This window comes from Populus trichocarpa, chromosome 11 (genome assembly GCF_000002775.5).
Source record: "Populus trichocarpa isolate Nisqually-1 chromosome 11, P.trichocarpa_v4.1, whole genome shotgun sequence".
NCBI lineage: Eukaryota > Viridiplantae > Streptophyta > Magnoliopsida > Malpighiales > Salicaceae > Populus > Populus trichocarpa.
The window spans coordinates 8,321,157-8,340,174 of record NC_037295.2 but is presented as its reverse complement, the minus strand read 5'-3'; the positions used below and the strand labels follow the sequence as shown (position 1 = coordinate 8,340,174).

Here is a 19,018-nt window from a genome sequence, read left to right as displayed (position 1 = left end):
TTTTGTGAAGCTTATCATGTATCAAGGTTGAGAAAAATGTATTTCTTCCCTTATTTCATTTTTGGTTTTCTTGTCTAGGTGTGTTTTCATCGTTTATTCAAATTATAATCTACAGATGGATGAGTAATAGGAGAATGACTAATAGGAAAGTAAGATTCTCAAGTTTTTAGGCTTTATATGGAATCTATTTTCATGGGTCATAGAAGCTGAGTGATGAGAATTATTAAGCAATACCATATGATCCATTACATATGCCAATCGAACCTATTAAAATGTTAAGAGATAAGAAGATTAAAAAGAAATTCAATATATTTGAGCTTTATTTTTTACAAGACTTGTGGATTCAACTTGTTTTCCTACTTAAACTTGGATTGTAGGTGCTAGGGAACAGATTAATATGGTTTCCAATCCTTATTAGTATAACTTTTGATTCGATCGTTGGATTGAGTTGAAATTTTTCCATAAGATTTTAAAGGCCTTGTTTTCTATAGGATTAATATTTTGTAGCGATCAGGTATTGAAAGGTCTTGTGATAAGGTCTAGAAGTTACTATTTAGGATTTCCGATATTTTTCTAGTTGACTTATAATTCTTTTTTTAATTTTATTTAGAACTATTTTATTATTTTTCCAACATTGTTTAGGACATTTTACCTAGTATAAATATTTTATTTAGCTTCTATTGGGGTATTTTGATTTTAGAAATAATATTGTGTGTGTAAGGTTATTCATATTCTTGGTTTTTTATTGAACTCTTAAAACCTTATAAAAAATTACTTCTTTGTGGTGTTCATCTTTATAATTCCAGTTCTTGATTCTTTATAATCAATTAGCTGGGGTTTTCACCCAATAATTATGGTTTTTTTTATTCATATAATCACTGGATCAAGTTCTTTTCAACTTGATTTTAGCTTTTTTGAATTGTATTCAATCTTGATTGTAGGTTCCAGAGTTCATATCCTCTGGATTTGTATAAAGTGGTATTAGAACTTGGCTCCAAAATTAGGTTTTAAAAGAAAAATATAAGATTAGTTGAAGGCAAAATGGACCTGCAACTCAGTAATGAAGCAAATGTTGCTGCATTAGCTGTAGAAACTAGTTATTTTATTTGACCTGATGGGCCATTACTAAAACTTTATAATTGTTATTTTGTTCCAGTATTTTATGACATTGTTTTCATTTTATTTAATATTAAATGGATTTGAAATTATTATTAAGAACAAATGTTGTTCTTTTATAATAATGATGTTTTTATGGATCTGGTAAGTATATGAATGGTTTGTATATTCATGAAGATAATATGTACTGGTTCAATATAAATTGCAATAAAATTGAAATAAATAATAAGAAACTTCGATTGGATTTAGGTGGTTAATATTTGACCAAATATTTCAAGGATTATCTAAAAGAGAATGAGATTATCTAAACCTCTTAGAACACTACATCCAAATAAAATATATTTTCAAGGCTAAAACATTAGATGTTTAGCCTGAACCTTAGGAAACATAAATTTTTTATAAATTTAGTAGGACATATCATGCATCAATGAGATAAGAACATTTCATGGAAGCTATGAATGACATGTTCATCATAATTGATGAGCCTACCAATTACTTGTAAGTAATATATTATATTTATTCCAAGAAATGACTTGAAGCTATGAACTTTATGTACTAACCAAGTTTGGAACTTGGTTGATCCACTTGTAGGGATAAAACCCAATGGATCTAAGTGGGCATTTAAGAGAAAAACTAATATGAAAGGTAATGTACAAATGTACAATGCAAGCTTTAAAGAGTATAATTAATAGATTTAATTTCATAAAAAATTTGGATAAACTTTATGTTTACAAAAGGTTAGTGGAAGTAATGTTGTTTTTCTAATATTATATATAGATGACATATTATTGTTAAGAAATGACATATCCTTATTTTAATCAATAAAGTTTTGGTTGTCCAAGAATTTCTCCATAAAAAAAATTGAGAGAAGCAACCTATATATTGGATATAGAGATAAAGATAGATTTAGAAGGTTGCTTATATTATCTCAATCCATGCATATAGACCAGATGCTAAAATAGCTTAGCATGGAAGAATCTAAGATTGAATTCTTATTTATTTTTGCATGGAACACCTCCCTCGAAATTCATGTGCTCTAAGACATAGATTGAGAGAGATATGATGGAAATCGTATCCTATACTTGGATATAGGATACATCAATGAAGAAGATAAACTAAAGTTCAAAATTGTTTGAATTAAGATTTCTCAATAAAATGTTGGAAAAATAGTGAATATTAGTCAATATATGTTTTCTTTTAAATGGTAGTGCTCTAAGTTAGAAGAGTTCCAAACAAGAAAGCACAACTAATTCTACAACTGAATAAGAGTATACCTCCATGTTTAAGAAAGCAAAGAGATTGTTTGGATCAAGAAGTTTATTAATGAACTAAGTTGATTCCTAGCATTGTTGATCCAGTTACCCTATACTATGATAACAAAGGATTTATTGCACAAGTAAAGGAATCAAGGTCTCATCAATAATCAAAACAAGTATTTAATAAATTCCATTTGATTTGATAAATCAATGAAATGAAAGATGTAAAGATATAGTGAGTACCCACTAAAGAGAATCTAGAAAATCCTTTTACTAAGTTACTATCCATGCAGAAGCATTAATGATATATGGAGCAATATAATATTAAATACATAAGCGATTGACTTTAGTGCAAGTGAGAGATTGTTAGTTTAATATGCCTTGTAGCTAATTAGTTTGTTACATATGACATTATTATATTTATGTAAATATATATTTATTATTAATAAAAAATTAATTTATCTTTAGTATTTGATTTATGAATCTAGAGTAAAGATAAAGTTCATTTGACAAAAATATTTTACAAATGAAATGATAAAGTTGTTAGTTTAATATGCCTTGTAGCTAATTAGTTTGTTACATATGACATTATTATATTTATGTAAATATATATTTATTATTAATAAAAAATTAATTTATCTTTAATATTTGATTTATGAATCTAGAGTAAAGATAAAGTTCATTTGACAAAAATATTTTGCAAATGAAATGATAAAGTTGTTATAATTATGAGATTCCTATCGTATCAAAGCATTGTTCCTAAAATATTCTTGGTCAATGCTCTCTTAAATACTGAACATTTATTAGAGTTATAAAGACTGATACATATTATATATTTTTTTTTATCAAATAAAGCAGCTGTTCTCATAAGATGATGTGTAAATTTCTCAACATTTAGGAACAAATTTCATTATATTTAATCCAAAAATAGTGTCAATTTTTTTTTACCGATTGATGAAACGATTAACCGATTTAACTGACTATTCAATCGATCGACTAAATCGATCTAAAGATTTCCATTTTACTAACTCATTAAGATTCTAGTGAAATTTTGGCAGAGTTTCCTTTATGTTTGGGATATCCCAAGTCTTGACATCAAATTCATAACACAAACAATAACACTTCATAACCATAAACACCATAACTTATCCCCTCAATTATGATCCAATCATCCTGGATCTCATCTTATTATATCCATCATTCTATAATTCATTCTCATCAATTCATATTACTAAGACATTTATTCGTTTCATATCCATCATAATAATAATTTAAAATATCAAAAAAATACAATAATTCTATATCATTTAACACTTGAATAAATACACATATAAATATAACTTAAACCAATTATATCACTAAACATATTACATCACCTTAATTAGGCGATGATAATTGTTAGTTTAATTACATAACAAAATCAAATATTTAAAATTACAATCCACGAGCTTAATATTACAACATAATAGTTCATATGTACTTAGATCTACACAAAAATACTAACTAATAATTATTCTTGGCGAGCATGTGAATTACCTCAAACAAAATCAATAATATTTACTAAGTCACAAGTTAATATCTTATTTAATACTTAAAAGACATTTTAAAATTTTCATCTAGACAATATATTTCATTCATTTCATATAATCATCCAAAGTTCTCTTTACATAAATTTATTCAACCCTAAACAAATATTGTAATATTCATAACTCAATTCATCATTCTAGTTTGTGACAACCCAACTTTTAAAGAATTATTCAAAGCCGAAAAAGATAAGATCTTTAGGTAATAAATCCTTAAATAACTTTATATTTGTCTAACAAGATCCTAGGAACACCCGAATAATTTTGTTTTATTGCTTCCACTTCGTGTATGATATTCAAGAACCCAACAGTTTTCTCCTCCCATAAGTTATGAGGTAATCTGGACTTATCAACATGACATTTATTATTCCTCTTAGAGTTTAGTTTTTACATTCAACAATGCTATTTTGTTCAAGCAAATAAGAAGTGGTAGTATGATGGATAATATCATTTTAAGAATAAAAAATTATGGAAAGATGCATCGTACTTTCCATCTTCATCACTTCTTATTACCTTTGTCTTTTAATTAAATTGATCTTCAACTCATTCTTGTACTGCTTAAAAACTTTAGAAGCCTTATCTTTGCTTCTTAGCAAATAGGTATAACAATACCTTATACATTCATTTATAAAAGTCAATGATAATGAGTCAAAAACCGAAGAAATGGATATCATGGGTCGGATGGCGGAATGAGATTTTTTAAACCTGATCAACTTGACCCAACTCCTATATCTTATATTCCCTTTGACTTTATATTTAATTGTTTATGGATTGTGTATTTATTTTTATTTTTTAAAAAAATATTTTGGCTCTAAAGTTTTTATTAGTGAGCTTCCTATTAGATTTCTTTAACGTAACAGAAAGTGACTTGTCTCTCTATTGGAGGGGATGAGGGAGGTAATTAAAATTTAATGGTGATACAAGGTATAAAAATTAGATATAACATTGGGGGTGTCATTACATTTACAGTTCATGTTGGAGATCCGTCTCTAAACACGGATATATGAAAATTAGTAATATAAGCCCAACATTTGGATATCTGTAATATCCATAAAAAAATCCAGTCAAATTTGATATATCTAATGTGCTCAAGTAAAAAAAATTTAAATGAATAAATTTATAATTTATAAAATATCAGAAGTTAAATTGAATACAATTATAGATTTAAACCAACCTAACTGTATTACCATATAACGCTAACTAAAATACTTTAAAACATAAGAACTACTTAGAAAAAAATGATTTTTTCTTTTTAAAACCCACTTAGACATCATTAGGGGTGTTCAAAAAAACCGACCAACCGATTAAATCGAGAAAAAATTAACCAAAAAACCACACCGTTAGAAAAAACCGAATAAACCAATTAAAAAATAAAAAAACCATTCGGTCTGGTTCGGTTCCGGTTTAAAAAAGCTTAAACTGATTGAACCGAACCGGTTTAATTGAATCCAAATAACTTAAAAAAAAAGTATAAAAAGAAACATCCCTAAACTTAAAAGACGCTAACCGTAAATTATTTTATCCCTTTTCCCCTCCCTCCCTCCCGCCCCACCCCTCCCTCCCTCCCGCCCTCTCCTCTATACTCTTCTCTCTCATTTTCTCGCCTATGTTAATATTAAATCTTACTTTTAAGTTTTGAGTCTTTGACACCACATCTCTCCACCTTCTCCTACGATCACTCTTTGCTTTCTGGTTTTTCATATGACAATGCCTTTCATAATTTTTACTTCACTCTTACCATCAACCACCAACAATGGTGGTTGTAATGTTAGAGATAATAATCCAATAATCCAAGATCTCAGTTTATTTCATTGTCGACTTACAACAAATGACAATAGTAAAAACAAGCTTATTTAATTGGTTTCCGGTTTTTAATGCTAAAAAACCGACCTGAACCAAACAAAACCGGTTTGATTTGAATCGGTTCTCGGTTCGATCTGAATTATATTAACAAAGAATACTAATTTCTGATTCAATGGAATTTTTAAATTAAAATTGGACCCAACCGACCAGAACACGTCTACACATCATCATCAATGACAGACAGTGAAATTCACCCTAAAGTCAAAGGAAGATGAGAAGAAGAAGAAAAGAGAAGGGCGGGGCCGGGAGTGTCTAATTTTCGAACAGACAACAAACGGAACGAAAGAGATCGGATTCCAAATTCAAATTAAAAATAAAAAATAAAAAAAACCTTCGCTTTTTTATTGTTATATCTTGGATTTCGTGCAGAAACAAAACCCACATAAATTCCATTCCCCCCCCTCCCCAAAAAAATAAAAACAAAAGTAAAAAAAATTAACGTGTATTTACCAAGCAAAGCGACGAACACTCTTTTTCCTTGTTCTTGTTAGGGTTTTGTTCTGAGAGAAATCAATAAATGTGTCCTTCTATTCAGCTCCAAGGCCGTACCTTTCATGGTGTTTCTCTCCTGCTTCAGTTCCCTGAGAGCTGCTCTCTACCTACTAAGTAATGCCTTTCCCCTCTTTTCTTTTCATTTGCAGATTAAAAGAACCACATTGTTCATATATATATATATATATATATATATATTTACTTAGGGTTTTCTTTCCTTCTTTCTTTCTTTATGAAGTTTTAAATTAAAAGGTGAGATTTTGTGATTTGTTGTTTGTCCATTTTGTGTTTTTTTTTTTGTCTTAGACCCATTTTGAGTTTTGACTTCCTTTTGGTCTCAATGTAAAATCTTGATTTTTTTTTTTAAGTTTGTTTATTATAATTTCTTTTCTCATTTTAATTTAAGGTTCTTTAATGAGTTTGAGGTCTCTTAGCTTTGAATGACCATTTGTTTTTTGCTCTAATGGGTTTTGTGATTGTGTCAAGATCTCCTTTGTGTTATCTAAATTATGCTTTGGCTGTGCTGACTACGATCATTTAATGGAACAAAATCCAGTCCCTTTTAGTTCTAAAAATCTTTCTACATGGCGCACATGCAAAGGGAAGGGGATGTTTGGTTTGTGTGTTTTGAGAAGTCTGCTCTATTGATTGTGTAGTCATGTTTTTCTCAACTTTATGGCTCTAATATATCGTGGCTCTGCAGAAAAGAAGGGTGTGTATGACTAAAACGTGTTTTTTTTTTCTTCACTGTTGGTGCTGAAATTCTGAATAGCAATTTTAGTATATTTGCTTTGCTTCTGGTTTTAACTTCTGTTAATTTGATGTTCAAAGATTCATATTGAATAAACATGAGTGGAAAACTTTTTCTACACAATATTTGATAATTTTCATCATTTAGGCTATAGAGTGGGCACTCAGTGTGGAATCATTTAAATATAAATTAACATTGAAGGTGAATTGTGTACATTTATTCATTCAAAATAACGTGTGGTCTTAAAAAGGTAGATGAGATTCATTTCCCGGTGTGCTTCCCGCTGACTTTTTGAATGTTAAGGGTATTTTTTTTGGCATGCAAAATGATATTAAGGAAAGTGAAATGTGGGTATTGATTTCTGGAATTCTTTAAGGCTTTAGTCTTACAGGGAACTTAGTAATGTTTTTGCAAAGATTTATGTGCATTAGAGATTAGTCTTTTGTGGTACATTTACATGGTTTGTTTATTACACACCTGGTGAGTTACTCTCTTATCATGTTTCACAAACTGTGAACTTACATGGGTTCACCTGTTTTGGATGAGCTTAGGTGAGTAAGAGTTGTGGTAGTTTTAGTTTCCCTTTGCAGTCAAACAACATTTTTTTTCTAGGTGTGAACATTATGTGCTGTGAAGGTTGGGTGTCTGGTACACCTTTCTTGTTTCTCCACTCCATCTACATGTTAATTTTATATATTCTGGATGTTCCTCTATCCGTAAACTAGTTAAGCCAGTTTTTCCTTTCTTTTCTTCTCTTTGATCTTGGCATTTCTGTGATGTAGCTTTTTTGAATTTTATTTTACTTAATCTTGAAAATGGTTTTATTTTACTTAATTTTGGTATTCCCTTATCAAGAATACTGTTTTATCAGTTCTCTAATTTGTAGAAGGGAAGCCCCTACTTCCTTTTCTGTTTATCTTTTGATGCACATTTGAATGCAATGCATAAGCATAGGTCATTTGCTCACACTACCTAGCTTCTTGTAGAATTGTGTGATAGCTCCCATGTGGCCAATCTGATTTCTTCAATCCATGGCATGAGCATTTTATTGTGTTTTCTACTCAGTTTCATATTGTGTTTTGCAATCGCGAATACTGTTAATTAAATGCTTGTAAGTTTCTTGTTCTCAGAACTCATTTTATGAGTTGTTCAATTAACGGGTAACAATCCTAGATAACATGGCATGTGAGTCAAAAGCATGGCAGTAACACCACTTTTAACTCTTTCTTCAGCAACCATCTTCCTTGTAAACTTTCATCTTAAGATACTTTGGCATGTTAGTAGAGTGTACTGCAAAAATGCGTCCTTGTGAATTGGTATCTTAAGATTCTTATATTGCTATCGGTAGTTGTAGATGGGGGCAAATGAGATTTGTCAACTTCTAATTTTCCTAACATTTGGTTGTTATGATAACTGTTTTCAGTCATGTTAATGGAACTTCCCTGCTGATTTTTTTTTTGGCTGTAAAAGATTCTTGTATTTTATGTTGTCATCGCACTCCATGTTCATTCCTTTTGTTTTATTCTGTCAGGTTCAAAGACAAGAGTGTTCATGATCTCTTCGAGCATTGGACATGAAAGATTACTTATTTTAAGGTAATGCAGAATTTATGAATTAATATATTTGAGATTTGGAGTAGGGAATGAAGCCATCGGTCCGCGTAGCTTAGGGTAGATGTACTATATTTGACAGTTTCTGTAAATTGTTAATGGATTCTGAGATTATTTAGCTGATTTTTTTTTAAATCTCATTTCACTTTTGTGCCATTATCCATTTATACTCACTCTCTGCCTCTCTAAAACAGAGGCATTGGGAGTTTCATTAGATTATTCTCTCTAATAGCTTGGCGCCTTGGTCTGAAAGTGAAATTTTGTTGCTGGGCTGATATTAGTTGGCATGTGACTGGGCAGAATTAATTGGGTGTGTTTGAGAACGTGGTGCAAATTGAATTCTTTAAATTTTGAATATTTTTTTGCTGAAAATAATTTTTTTTTTTTATGTTTTTGGATTGTTTTGATGTAAATAATTTTTTAAAAATAATTTTTTTTTTATTTTGATGCATTTAAAATAAAAAAAAAACACGAGCAACTTTTGAAAAGGGGCAATCTATATATGATATGAACCTAAAATATAGTGACAAAATTATAATAAATATATACGCAATTGAAGATTTTTAATATAGAAAAACGGAATTTTACAAATGAATTATGAAAAAGCATTCTTTATGTATAAGAAATTGTGAACATTTCACAAAACTTCCTATGAAACAAAACAGTTATTTTTCTTATTTAAACTTGAGTCATGCTCGATATATATACTTTTATAGAATTAAATTGATTCTTTATCTAGTCTATATATATATATATATATATATATATATATATATAACCAATAATAATTTAATGTATAGCTGTTACAGTATGTTATTCATTAGGACTCCATTACTGTTACAGTTACAGTATGTTATTCTTCCTGCAACGTAGAGAATTCAGTTAGGTTCTCTATCTATATGTATGTCTTTTATTAATAATATACGCAAGTAATTCTCTTCCAAAAGCTTTAGCTCTATCATGGTATCAGAGTGTCTCTGATCCTTTATTTTTTTTCTCTCTCTTTCTCTTCCTATTCTTCTTCTGTTCTGTTTCTCCCTCATTCTCATCACCATGTCAACTTCCATTCCATCAAACATGGAAAACCACCTTATTACCATAAACACAGCTGCTCAAGCTCCTCTTAAACTCACCCCTTCCAACTATGCTTCCTGGAAAATTCAATTTGAAACACTCTTTATTGGCTATGATCTCTTTGGTTACATCGATGGCTCCAAGCCGTGTCCCTCACCAACTCTTATAACAGATGATATCACTGTTCCTAATCCTACCTATAGTCTCTGGGTGAGGCAAGATCAACTTCTATTGAATGCTATTGTTGGCAGCCTTTCTCCTCCACTTATCTCCTTTGTAGCCCGCACCACTTCTTCTCATGATGCATGACATGTTCTTGCCACAACATATGCCAAACCATCCCGTGGACGTATCCGCCAGGTGAAAAACCAGTTAAAGAATCTCACAAAAGGTTCTATGAGTATCACAGATTTTGTCTACTTCATTAAAGCAAGATTTGATGAACTTGCTGTTCTTGGTGCTCCTATGGACACTGATGATCTTATTGAACAAATCCTCGACGGTTTAGATGAAGATTACACAGAACTTGTTCGGGCTGTCCAAAATCGCGAAGCTGCTATCTCCTTTGATGAACTACATGAGAAACTTCTCTTGTTTGAAGCATCACTTCAAACACGATCACAATCCTCTCGTCTTGGTCCCATTACTGCCAACTCTTTCACCAAGAACTCAAGCAACAACAATTGGCGACCCTCAAGAACCAACTGGCGCCCCTTCTCTTCTCCTATTGGGAACAATCTTCGTTCCCCATCTATTGCCAACTTTCGACCTGCTACTTTTCCCAATCAGGTTCGCAATAATCATCTGCCTGCACGTCTTTATTTGGGCCATTGCCAGATGTGTGGCACTCAGGGGCACACTGCTAAATGCTGTCCTTCTTTTCATTTAGTTCCTGTTCATGGTTCCAACACTGCCAACTCCTCCAATGGTATGCCATCCTCCTGGAATCCCCAAGCCAATTTTTCTTCTTCATCTCCATCCATCGCTGCGTCATGGTTACTAGATAGTGGTGCTTCCCATCACGTTACTGCCGACCTCAATAATCTCTCTCCATACACCATATAATGGACACGATGATGTTATGCTAGGCGATGGTACCAATCTTCCCATCAGTCACACTGGTTCAGTATCTCTTCCCACATCTAACTCTTCCTTCCAATTATAAGATGTTTTGTGTGTTCCCAAAATGCAAAAAAATTTAATATCTATTGCATTATTCTGTATCACCAACAATGTGTCGATTGAACTTTTTCCTCATTGTTTTCATGTGAAGGACCTACAAATAGGGGACATTCTTCTGCAGGGCGGCACTAAGGATGATATTTATGAATGGCCAGTTGCCACCTTCTCCACTCCTCCCATTCTAGCTTTCTCTGTTGTCAAAACAACAATGTCCATTTGGCACCAGCGCTTTGGTCATCCAGCCTCCACAATTCTTAAACATATTATGTCCTTCTATCATTTAAATTTTTCTTCTCAAAAGAATTTCTACTGCAATGCTTTCTTAAGTAATAAAAGTCATAAACAACCATTTTCTGTGTCTACTTTGCTCACTACTCGTCCTCTTCAAGTTGTATTTTCTGATGTTTGGACTTCTCCTATTATTTCACACGATGATTATAAATACTATGTTATTTTTGTTGATCATTTTACAAAATACATTTGGTTCTATTCATTAAAACGAAAATCTGATGTCCAAATAGTGTTTCGACGCTACAAAGCAATTGCTGAAAAATATTTTCAACAAACCATTATTTCTCTTTATTCTGATAATGGTGGTGAATACATTGCTCTCAAACCATTTCTTTCAGAACATGGGATTAGTCATCTCACGTCTCCACCACATACACCTGAACATAATGGTTATTCTGAACGGCGATATCTTCACATTGTCGAAACTGGTCTTGCCCTTCTTTCTTATGCCTTAATTCCCACTACCTTTTGGACTTATGCCTTCACCACTGCCGTTTACCTAATTAACAGGATGCCAACTCCCACATTAAACATGTCTTCACCATATGAGTCAAATTTTCACAAGAGTCCTAATTTTTCTAAACTTAAAGTGTTTGGCTGTTTATGTTATCCTTGGTTGGGTCCATATGCATCTCATAAACTTGATTCGAAATCTCAACCCTGCATTTTTCTTGGATACTCCCTTTCTCAAAGTGCATATCTATGCCTTGACAAATCCACTAACAAACTACATGTTTCACGATATGTACAATTTGTTGAGTCAGTTTTTCCTTATAAGTCTTATCCTACTGCAACTTCAAATCTTCCTTTCCCCGTGTCTGTTTGGATGCCTTCACCTATTTCTGTCTCATCTCAAACCCCACAGCAACTGGCTCTTTCTGCTCCTTCCTCACACTGCCATGCAGATGCATCTCCTCCTATGGTCTCTTCATCAAGTCCTCCAACTCATGTCGGAGCAATCCCTTCCATCATTTCTACTCCACAGGTACCTACTTCCCCCTTTCATCATAATCCTTCACTTCAAGCTCCATCTCTACCTGTTCCACCACCACCACAACATTCCCAACACCCCATGATCACTCGGTCCCGAAATAATATCCACAAACCAATCCAGAAACTCAGTCTTCACACTACCAAACCAGTCATCTCTCAAACAGAACCTTCCACCCCCTCTCAGGCACTTAAAGATCCAAAATGGCGATCTGCTATGTCTGAGGAATATGATGCTCTAGTATGCAATGGCACATGGGAACTTGTTCCTCCTGATGGTATCACTAACGTTGTTGGTTGCAGGTGGGTTTACCGCATTAAAAGACATTCTGATGGTTCTATAAACAGGTTTAAAGCACGGCTTGTTGCAAAAGGTTTCCACCAGCGTCCCGGTGTGGACTATCATGAGACTTTCAGCCCCGTTGTAAAGCCAACAACTGTCCGCTTGGTACTCAGCCTTGCTGTTAGCCGCGGATGATCACTTAAACAACTGGATATCAACAATGCTTTTCTTCAAGGTCATCTTTCTAAAACCGTTTACATGGTGCAACCTCCTGGATTTGTTGATCGCGACAAACCGTCATTTGTCTGCAAACTCCACAAAGCCATTTATGGACTCAAACAGGCGCCCCGGGCTTGGTATCATGAATTGCGCACATTTCTGTTGGCTTCTGGTTTCCGCAATTCCCACTCTGATCCTTCTCTGTTCATATTTAACAGTGCTCAGCATGTTTTGTTTTTACTGGTTTACGTGGATGACATTATTGTCACAGGCAGCGGTGACGACATTTTATCAGATTTTGTTTCCAGCCTTGCCAAACGTTTTTCTCTTAAGGATCTTGGAAATCTGTCCTACTTTTTGGGTGTTGAAGTTCTTCCTCACAAACACGGTATTCTACTCTCTCAACGCAGGTCAGTAATGTACCTGCTAACTCGTCTCAACATGCTAGACGCAAAACCAGTGCTCACTCCAATTCCAAGCTCTGCCTCTGCTATCTCATTGCTGTCTGGCTCGCCTTTACAGAAACCCACTGTTTATCGTGAAGTTGTAGGGAGTCTTCAGTATCTTTCTCTTACAAGACCAGATGTGTCATTTGCTGTGAACAAACTATCTCAGTTCATGCACTGCCCAACCGATGACCATTGGATTCTTGTTAAGCGAATTCTGCGATATCTTGTTGGTACACTAAACAAGGGCCTTCTTCTGCACCGTGACTTGTCCTACAATCTTCATGCCTTCGTTGATCAACTTCATGCCTTTTCAAATTCCGATTGGGTTGGCAATAAATATGATTATTCATCCACCAGTGCTTATCTAGTTTACCTTGGGAGTAATTTAATTTCATGGAGTTCAAAGAAACAAAAGACCATTGCCAGGTCCTCAACAGAGGCTGAGTATCGCTCCGTTGCTACCACTGTTGCTGAGCTTTGTTGGGTACAGTCTCTACTTCATGAACTTGGTGTTGCTCTGTCTTCTTCACCTGTGATATACTGTGACAACATTGGAGCCACTCAGTTAAGTTCCAATCCTCTTTTTCATTCTCGCATGAAACATGTTGCAGTCGACTACCATTTCATTCGCGATCAAGTTCAATCTGGTCAGTTACGTGTAATTCACGTTTCATCTGCTGATCAACTTGCGGACCTTCTGACCAAACCCCTGTCAACGTCTACATTTCAATTGTTTCGTGACAAGATTGGCCTCTCTGATCGTGGTCCATCTTGAGGGGGCATGTTAACCAATAATAAATTAATGTATAGCTGTTACAGTATGTTATTCATTAGGACTCCATTACTGTTACAGTTACAGTCTGTTATTCTTCCTGCAACGTAGAGAATTCAGTTAGGTTCTGTATCTATATATATGTCTTCTATTAATAATATACGCAAGTAATTCTCTTCCAAAAGCTTCAGCTCTATCATATATATATATATATATATATATATAAGGATCTAATGACTAAAGAGCTCTATGATAAAAATAAATCACAAACATAAAAAATTGAAAATACATGGACAATAAATAAAATTCTAAGAATAGTGAATAATCATTATATTTTATCAATAACTTATACCTTCGATTTCAATAATAATAGATGGAGTTTTTTGATTTTATTTTTATTTTTATCAACATGTAAAGGAATTACTGTGACATGGTTTATCCTGTCACATGTATCTTGTTGGGTTAATAAAGAGTGAAAAATAAAGGAATTGAGATTACATCAGAAAGAACATACAAACTAGAAAATACAAATGGTAAGAATTTGTGCCTATATCTTTTTGCTAAAATTACTGTGACATGATTTATCTCCATGTAGTTGTGTTTCTAAATATCATACACGCAACAAAAATAATAAAAAAAAATTATTCAGGACTTTTAGATAAATTTAGAGTTGTTTAGGGATTTATTACCTAAAGATCTGATTTTCTTTGGCTTTGAATAATTATTTAAAAATTGAGTTGTTGCTAACCACAAGCTGTTTAATTATCTAGTTTCCAACGGTAATTTACACGAACCACTAGTGATAAATCTTCTAAATCTCTATTTAGGATTAAGAGATTGCTATACCTAAAGTGTTAACTTTTTATTTTGTGGTTTCCATAGTTTTTTTGTCTATCAGACAATCACAAAAAAAATAAGGGACATACCTCACTATTTATAAATTGATAAAATATTAATTTGCCCTTGAATAATATTCAAATATTAATTTATAATAATTTTAGAAATTAACTCAATCAAGTCCTATCAAGATCTAGAAATATAATCTAGTTATTAATTATATTATAGTCCTTAATTTTTAAAATATATTTTAATAAAGACATATTTAATTAAATCATTACAATTTAATTTTTGACTAATAATTTTTAATGTGTATGATTTATTAGATTCCTAATATGTTGACTCAAATATAAATTATAATTATAATTAAATAGAATTAAATAAATTAAACAATTTAATTTATTATCAATTCAATAATTGATTAATTTATATTTGAAGATCATGTGCATCGTTTAGCAACATATCATGATTCTAAGTGTAATTAATATCCTTTCATCAATAATGTTCCGATTTAACATTAAAACATGAAGTATGTCTCCCATGTTAAATTATGTTTGTTCTCCATGATAGTCATTGATTATTTGAATAAGATTTGAAATTCTTTTCAAATTTCATTTTACATTGGCCAGTGATTTCTCAGTCAATACTATTTGAGAACAGATGAAATATTTTCTCTAATTCACATAGGGTGATGAATCATCTCTTGACCATTCAAATACCTTCAAATAACTCATGCTATATATAATGTCCGCCGTTCCGTTACCTCAAATAAGATAATATGTAACATGATCAAAGCATAACATTCTTTATATAAGATAATTTAGTGATATCAAGTCTAATGATCACTTACACAACTATTACATGCGTCTTTTCATAGATACAGGTGATCTCTCCATATGAAATTATTATGCAGGTCAGTTCAGTATACATGTTTTATAACAAACACCTACATATTAATTTCAGGCATCCATTATACCTCAACTTATAAGAACAACTGCTTTCTTTCATAGAAGAAAGAATATAATATATATCAGTCTCTACAGTTCTAATAAATGTCCAATATTTAAGAGAGCATCGACTATAAACATTTTAAGAACAATGCTTTGATGCAATAGAAATTCTATAATTATAACTACCTTATAATTTTATTTGCAAATCATTTTTGTCCCATAAACTAAATTATATGAATATTAAAGATAAATTAAGCCTTTATTATATATATATATATATATATATATATATATATGATTCACTACATGCATGTTAAACTAACACGTGGTATCTACTACTATATCTAGATTTAGGTGGCATATAACATCAGTTTATTTGACATTCTGGTTTGATATTTCTTGAAATGTTAAGCGGTGTAAGATGGAATGGAAATAATATGTAGATTAAAAGGAAAAGGTGGCATACTATACATATGAGAAACGCCGAAAACATGCACAAAATTGAATTTTGGCAAGGGTGGGAAGGGCCCCCCGAACCTCCGCCATTGTTCTGTGTCCCTGCCATTTTTTATAGCGATTTGTACCTTGTTTAAAAAAGAATTCTCAAGTCAATGAAATGAAGAGAAGAACAGAAAAGAAATAAATCTTATCTAGGCTACAGAACTCTCATGACTTCAAGCTATGATTTTCCAGTGACTTCATGAAAAAGATCGATCATCTGATCATCTCATGTAGTGATAATCGAGCGAGACCCATGTCTCCAACTATAGATTTTCTTTATATCTACATCCAATCCCGGTACTCGTGTGTGTTTTTCTTTCAGGATAAAAAATAAAATAAAATAAAATAAAGGATTGCTTCCTGAGCAACATCCTTGACTTGGTTTGATACTCTTTGCCCAAAGATTTTAGGGGAAAAAATGGCTAAGAAATTCCACAATCACATTCATCCTTTGGGATATATTGACCTCCATGTAAATGGCTCTTTCAAAGTAGGGGTATAGGAGAAAATATGCATTAAAATTCTCACTCAATCAACAATTTAACATAATCATGTTCATAGGAACCTAGATCGTGTGCATTCACGATGGCTAAACCTGCGTCTTCGATCGGCACAATAGTTGTATAACATGTAATACTTCTGCACCCATCGGAGCAATTTTCTACCTTGCACATCAAGATCTTGAGTCAGCCAGCCCTTGAATCCACTAGAGTCAGTAGTGAGTGCACTGAAGTTTCTGTAATATGCAGTGAAAGGAGCCATGGACCAGTCTGTTTTCACCTTTCCACCTTGTGTCGCCCAATCCTCTGCATCCCAGAGGCTTGCTTGAATCTTCATGGGCTGGTTTTTGGGATAAGGAACTCCAATGGCTTCTAAATTACTGAACACCCTTATGGGAATGTTATCTACTAAAATACTGCAAGAAGAAACATTCAGATGCAATTTGTTTTAAACGAAGACAGTGCTTAATTATTTTTCATTTTATCTATGCAAAGGTCGATGTTTTTTGTTCGATCATACATATAAAGAAATCAAGCGAAGTCCGAGCTGAAAATGCCTTACATGATGCGTTGGGGATTCCATATAATTGAGTACGTGTGAAACTTAAACGTTGGATCGAACCACAGGCGGAATTCTTGCTCCCTATTCCCTTGTCCTTGGGTATACACATTAGTATGCAAAGTATAAGGGTTCCCACTTTGGTTTCCCAAGAACTCGAAGTCAATCTCGTCATGCTTGTTTCCTTGCGATGTTAGCTGCAAGAAAAATACATGACGTAAATTCTCAGATTTTAATGTTCTACAGACAATGCTGTTTGATGCGAGGGTAAACAATCATGGTTATTAATTTGGAAACTAAGGATCTGAAACCTGCTACTAAAGGGTTTGTTTTCTTCCCTTTCTTTCTTTCTGATGGCTAAAGAGTCCATGATATTAATCATACCTAGGTAACTTACGTTAACGCAATACAAAAAGTGATGATTCCCTGAGAGGCTGATTAAGGTGATGGAAAATATTCATTAGGGTTAAGTCATGCATGTTATTGGATCGAGGTGAGATGATGATTTATGCTCTGGCCAGCTTGTCTATTCGTTCAATTTATGCACCAAAAACAATACCAAATGTGATCATAAAGATGAAACTCACATAGAAGGTGGTGACAGTCCCTGCAGAGTTTCCAGGGACAAGCTTCATTTGCACGTCGAACCTTCCGAAGAGATATGCTCTCTTGGATTGGAATCCGGAGCCTGAAGTCTTGTCAAGAGAAAGGGAAAGTGTGTTCCCTCGGCGTAGTATCTTGCCCCGACCATCTCCCCATGTAATGTCTACATCTCGGTAGAAATTACCTGCCGAAGCAGCAAGGAAGGAGCTGACAAACAGAGAAACCAACAATGTTATTGAAACTCTATTCGCCATCTTCAAAGGGAAAGAAGGGAGTGAATCAATATGATAGGCCCTCCCTCTTCTTCTGCTTAACGACTCTTTAACCCTTATATTCATGAACAGAAAAAAGAAGGGCGATATATATGTACGTACAGGTCACGCCTTACATGAAACCATCAATAATCAACGCATATACTATATATAGGCGTATATGCCATCTCAAAATTATCAGAAAAATTCAGAATTAGAGTCCACGGAACTAGATAAAGATGGAAATATGAAAATTTGGAACAAGAGTTCATTTGTACTTTCTTGAACTTGATAAGATAATTGCATTGCTAGGAATCCTGGCCGTTCACGGCTTGGAAAATTCCCAAGAATTGCAATTCCTCTCCACAAAAAAGGATATTTGCATGGTCAACTTGAATTTTGTATGCAGATCCAATTGGTAACACAAGATAAAGCAAATTCAACGGCAGAAAGAAAGGGAAAAGAAGAAATGAATGGCACAAAAACCAGTATTGGAGAGAGAAAACATTAGAAAAAGAAAGAAAGATATAATAAGATGCTAGAGGCGTACTAGAATTCTGATGACAACACGCCCGATATCAATTTAAAAATATCAATAAGATGAATTCATAGATACTAAAAAAGGCTACAAAACAAGACCATAGTGAGGCACACGTGTCGTACAAAAGCGACAAATAGCTCAATAATGAGCACATGCATTACACACGTAAGCCAAAATCTCCTTAGCCATTTGGTCTAGCCCAAATTGATATCGTTCTTGCCCAAACTACTAGCTTTCTTGGCTGATTGAGCTAACCTAAATGGCGAGGATTTCTTACCGTTTGAGTGAGCCCAAACAACTAAGATTCCTTTTCCGTTTCTCCCTTTCTCTATATCCCCCCGCTCA

General features: G+C 33.1%; 1 protein-coding gene and 1 long non-coding RNA gene across 2 annotated transcripts; one reads left to right on the top strand and one right to left on the bottom strand.

Moving 5' to 3' along the window:
- The first annotated feature begins 6,007 nt into the window (after positions 1–6,007).
- On the top strand, positions 6,008–8,827 carry LOC112325848 (uncharacterized). Its single transcript, XR_002979697.2, has 2 exons — positions 6,008–6,424; positions 8,593–8,827. It is a non-coding gene; the product is annotated as an uncharacterized LOC112325848 (long non-coding RNA).
- A 7,811-nt stretch (positions 8,828–16,638) lies between these two features.
- On the bottom strand, positions 16,639–18,321 carry LOC112325847 (xyloglucan endotransglucosylase protein 1). Its single transcript, XM_024592962.2, has 3 exons — positions 17,866–18,321; positions 17,282–17,475; positions 16,639–17,135 (listed from the first exon to the last, which is right to left on the bottom strand). Exons 1-3 carry the CDS (start codon positions 18,217–18,219, stop codon positions 16,775–16,777), a joined length of 909 nt encoding a protein of 302 aa, XP_024448730.1. The 5' UTR covers positions 18,220–18,321; the 3' UTR covers positions 16,639–16,774.
- Between the last annotated feature and the right edge of the window lie 697 nt (positions 18,322–19,018).

What these genes read in the sequence shown, in the direction of transcription:
- LOC112325847 (XM_024592962.2), bottom strand. Translation starts at nt 18,219, where the DNA reads ATGAATATAAGGGTTAAAGAGTCGTTAAGCAGAAGAAGAGGGAGGGCC. An exon ending in GGACTGTCACCACCTTCTAT is followed by an intron (nt 17,476 to 17,865) that starts GTGAGTTTCATC and finishes TTTTTCTTGCAG; the next exon opens with CTAACATCGCAAGGAAACAA. An exon ending in TGGAATCCCCAACGCATCAT is followed by an intron (nt 17,136 to 17,281) that starts GTAAGGCATTTT and finishes TTCTTCTTGCAG; the next exon opens with TATTTTAGTAGATAACATTC.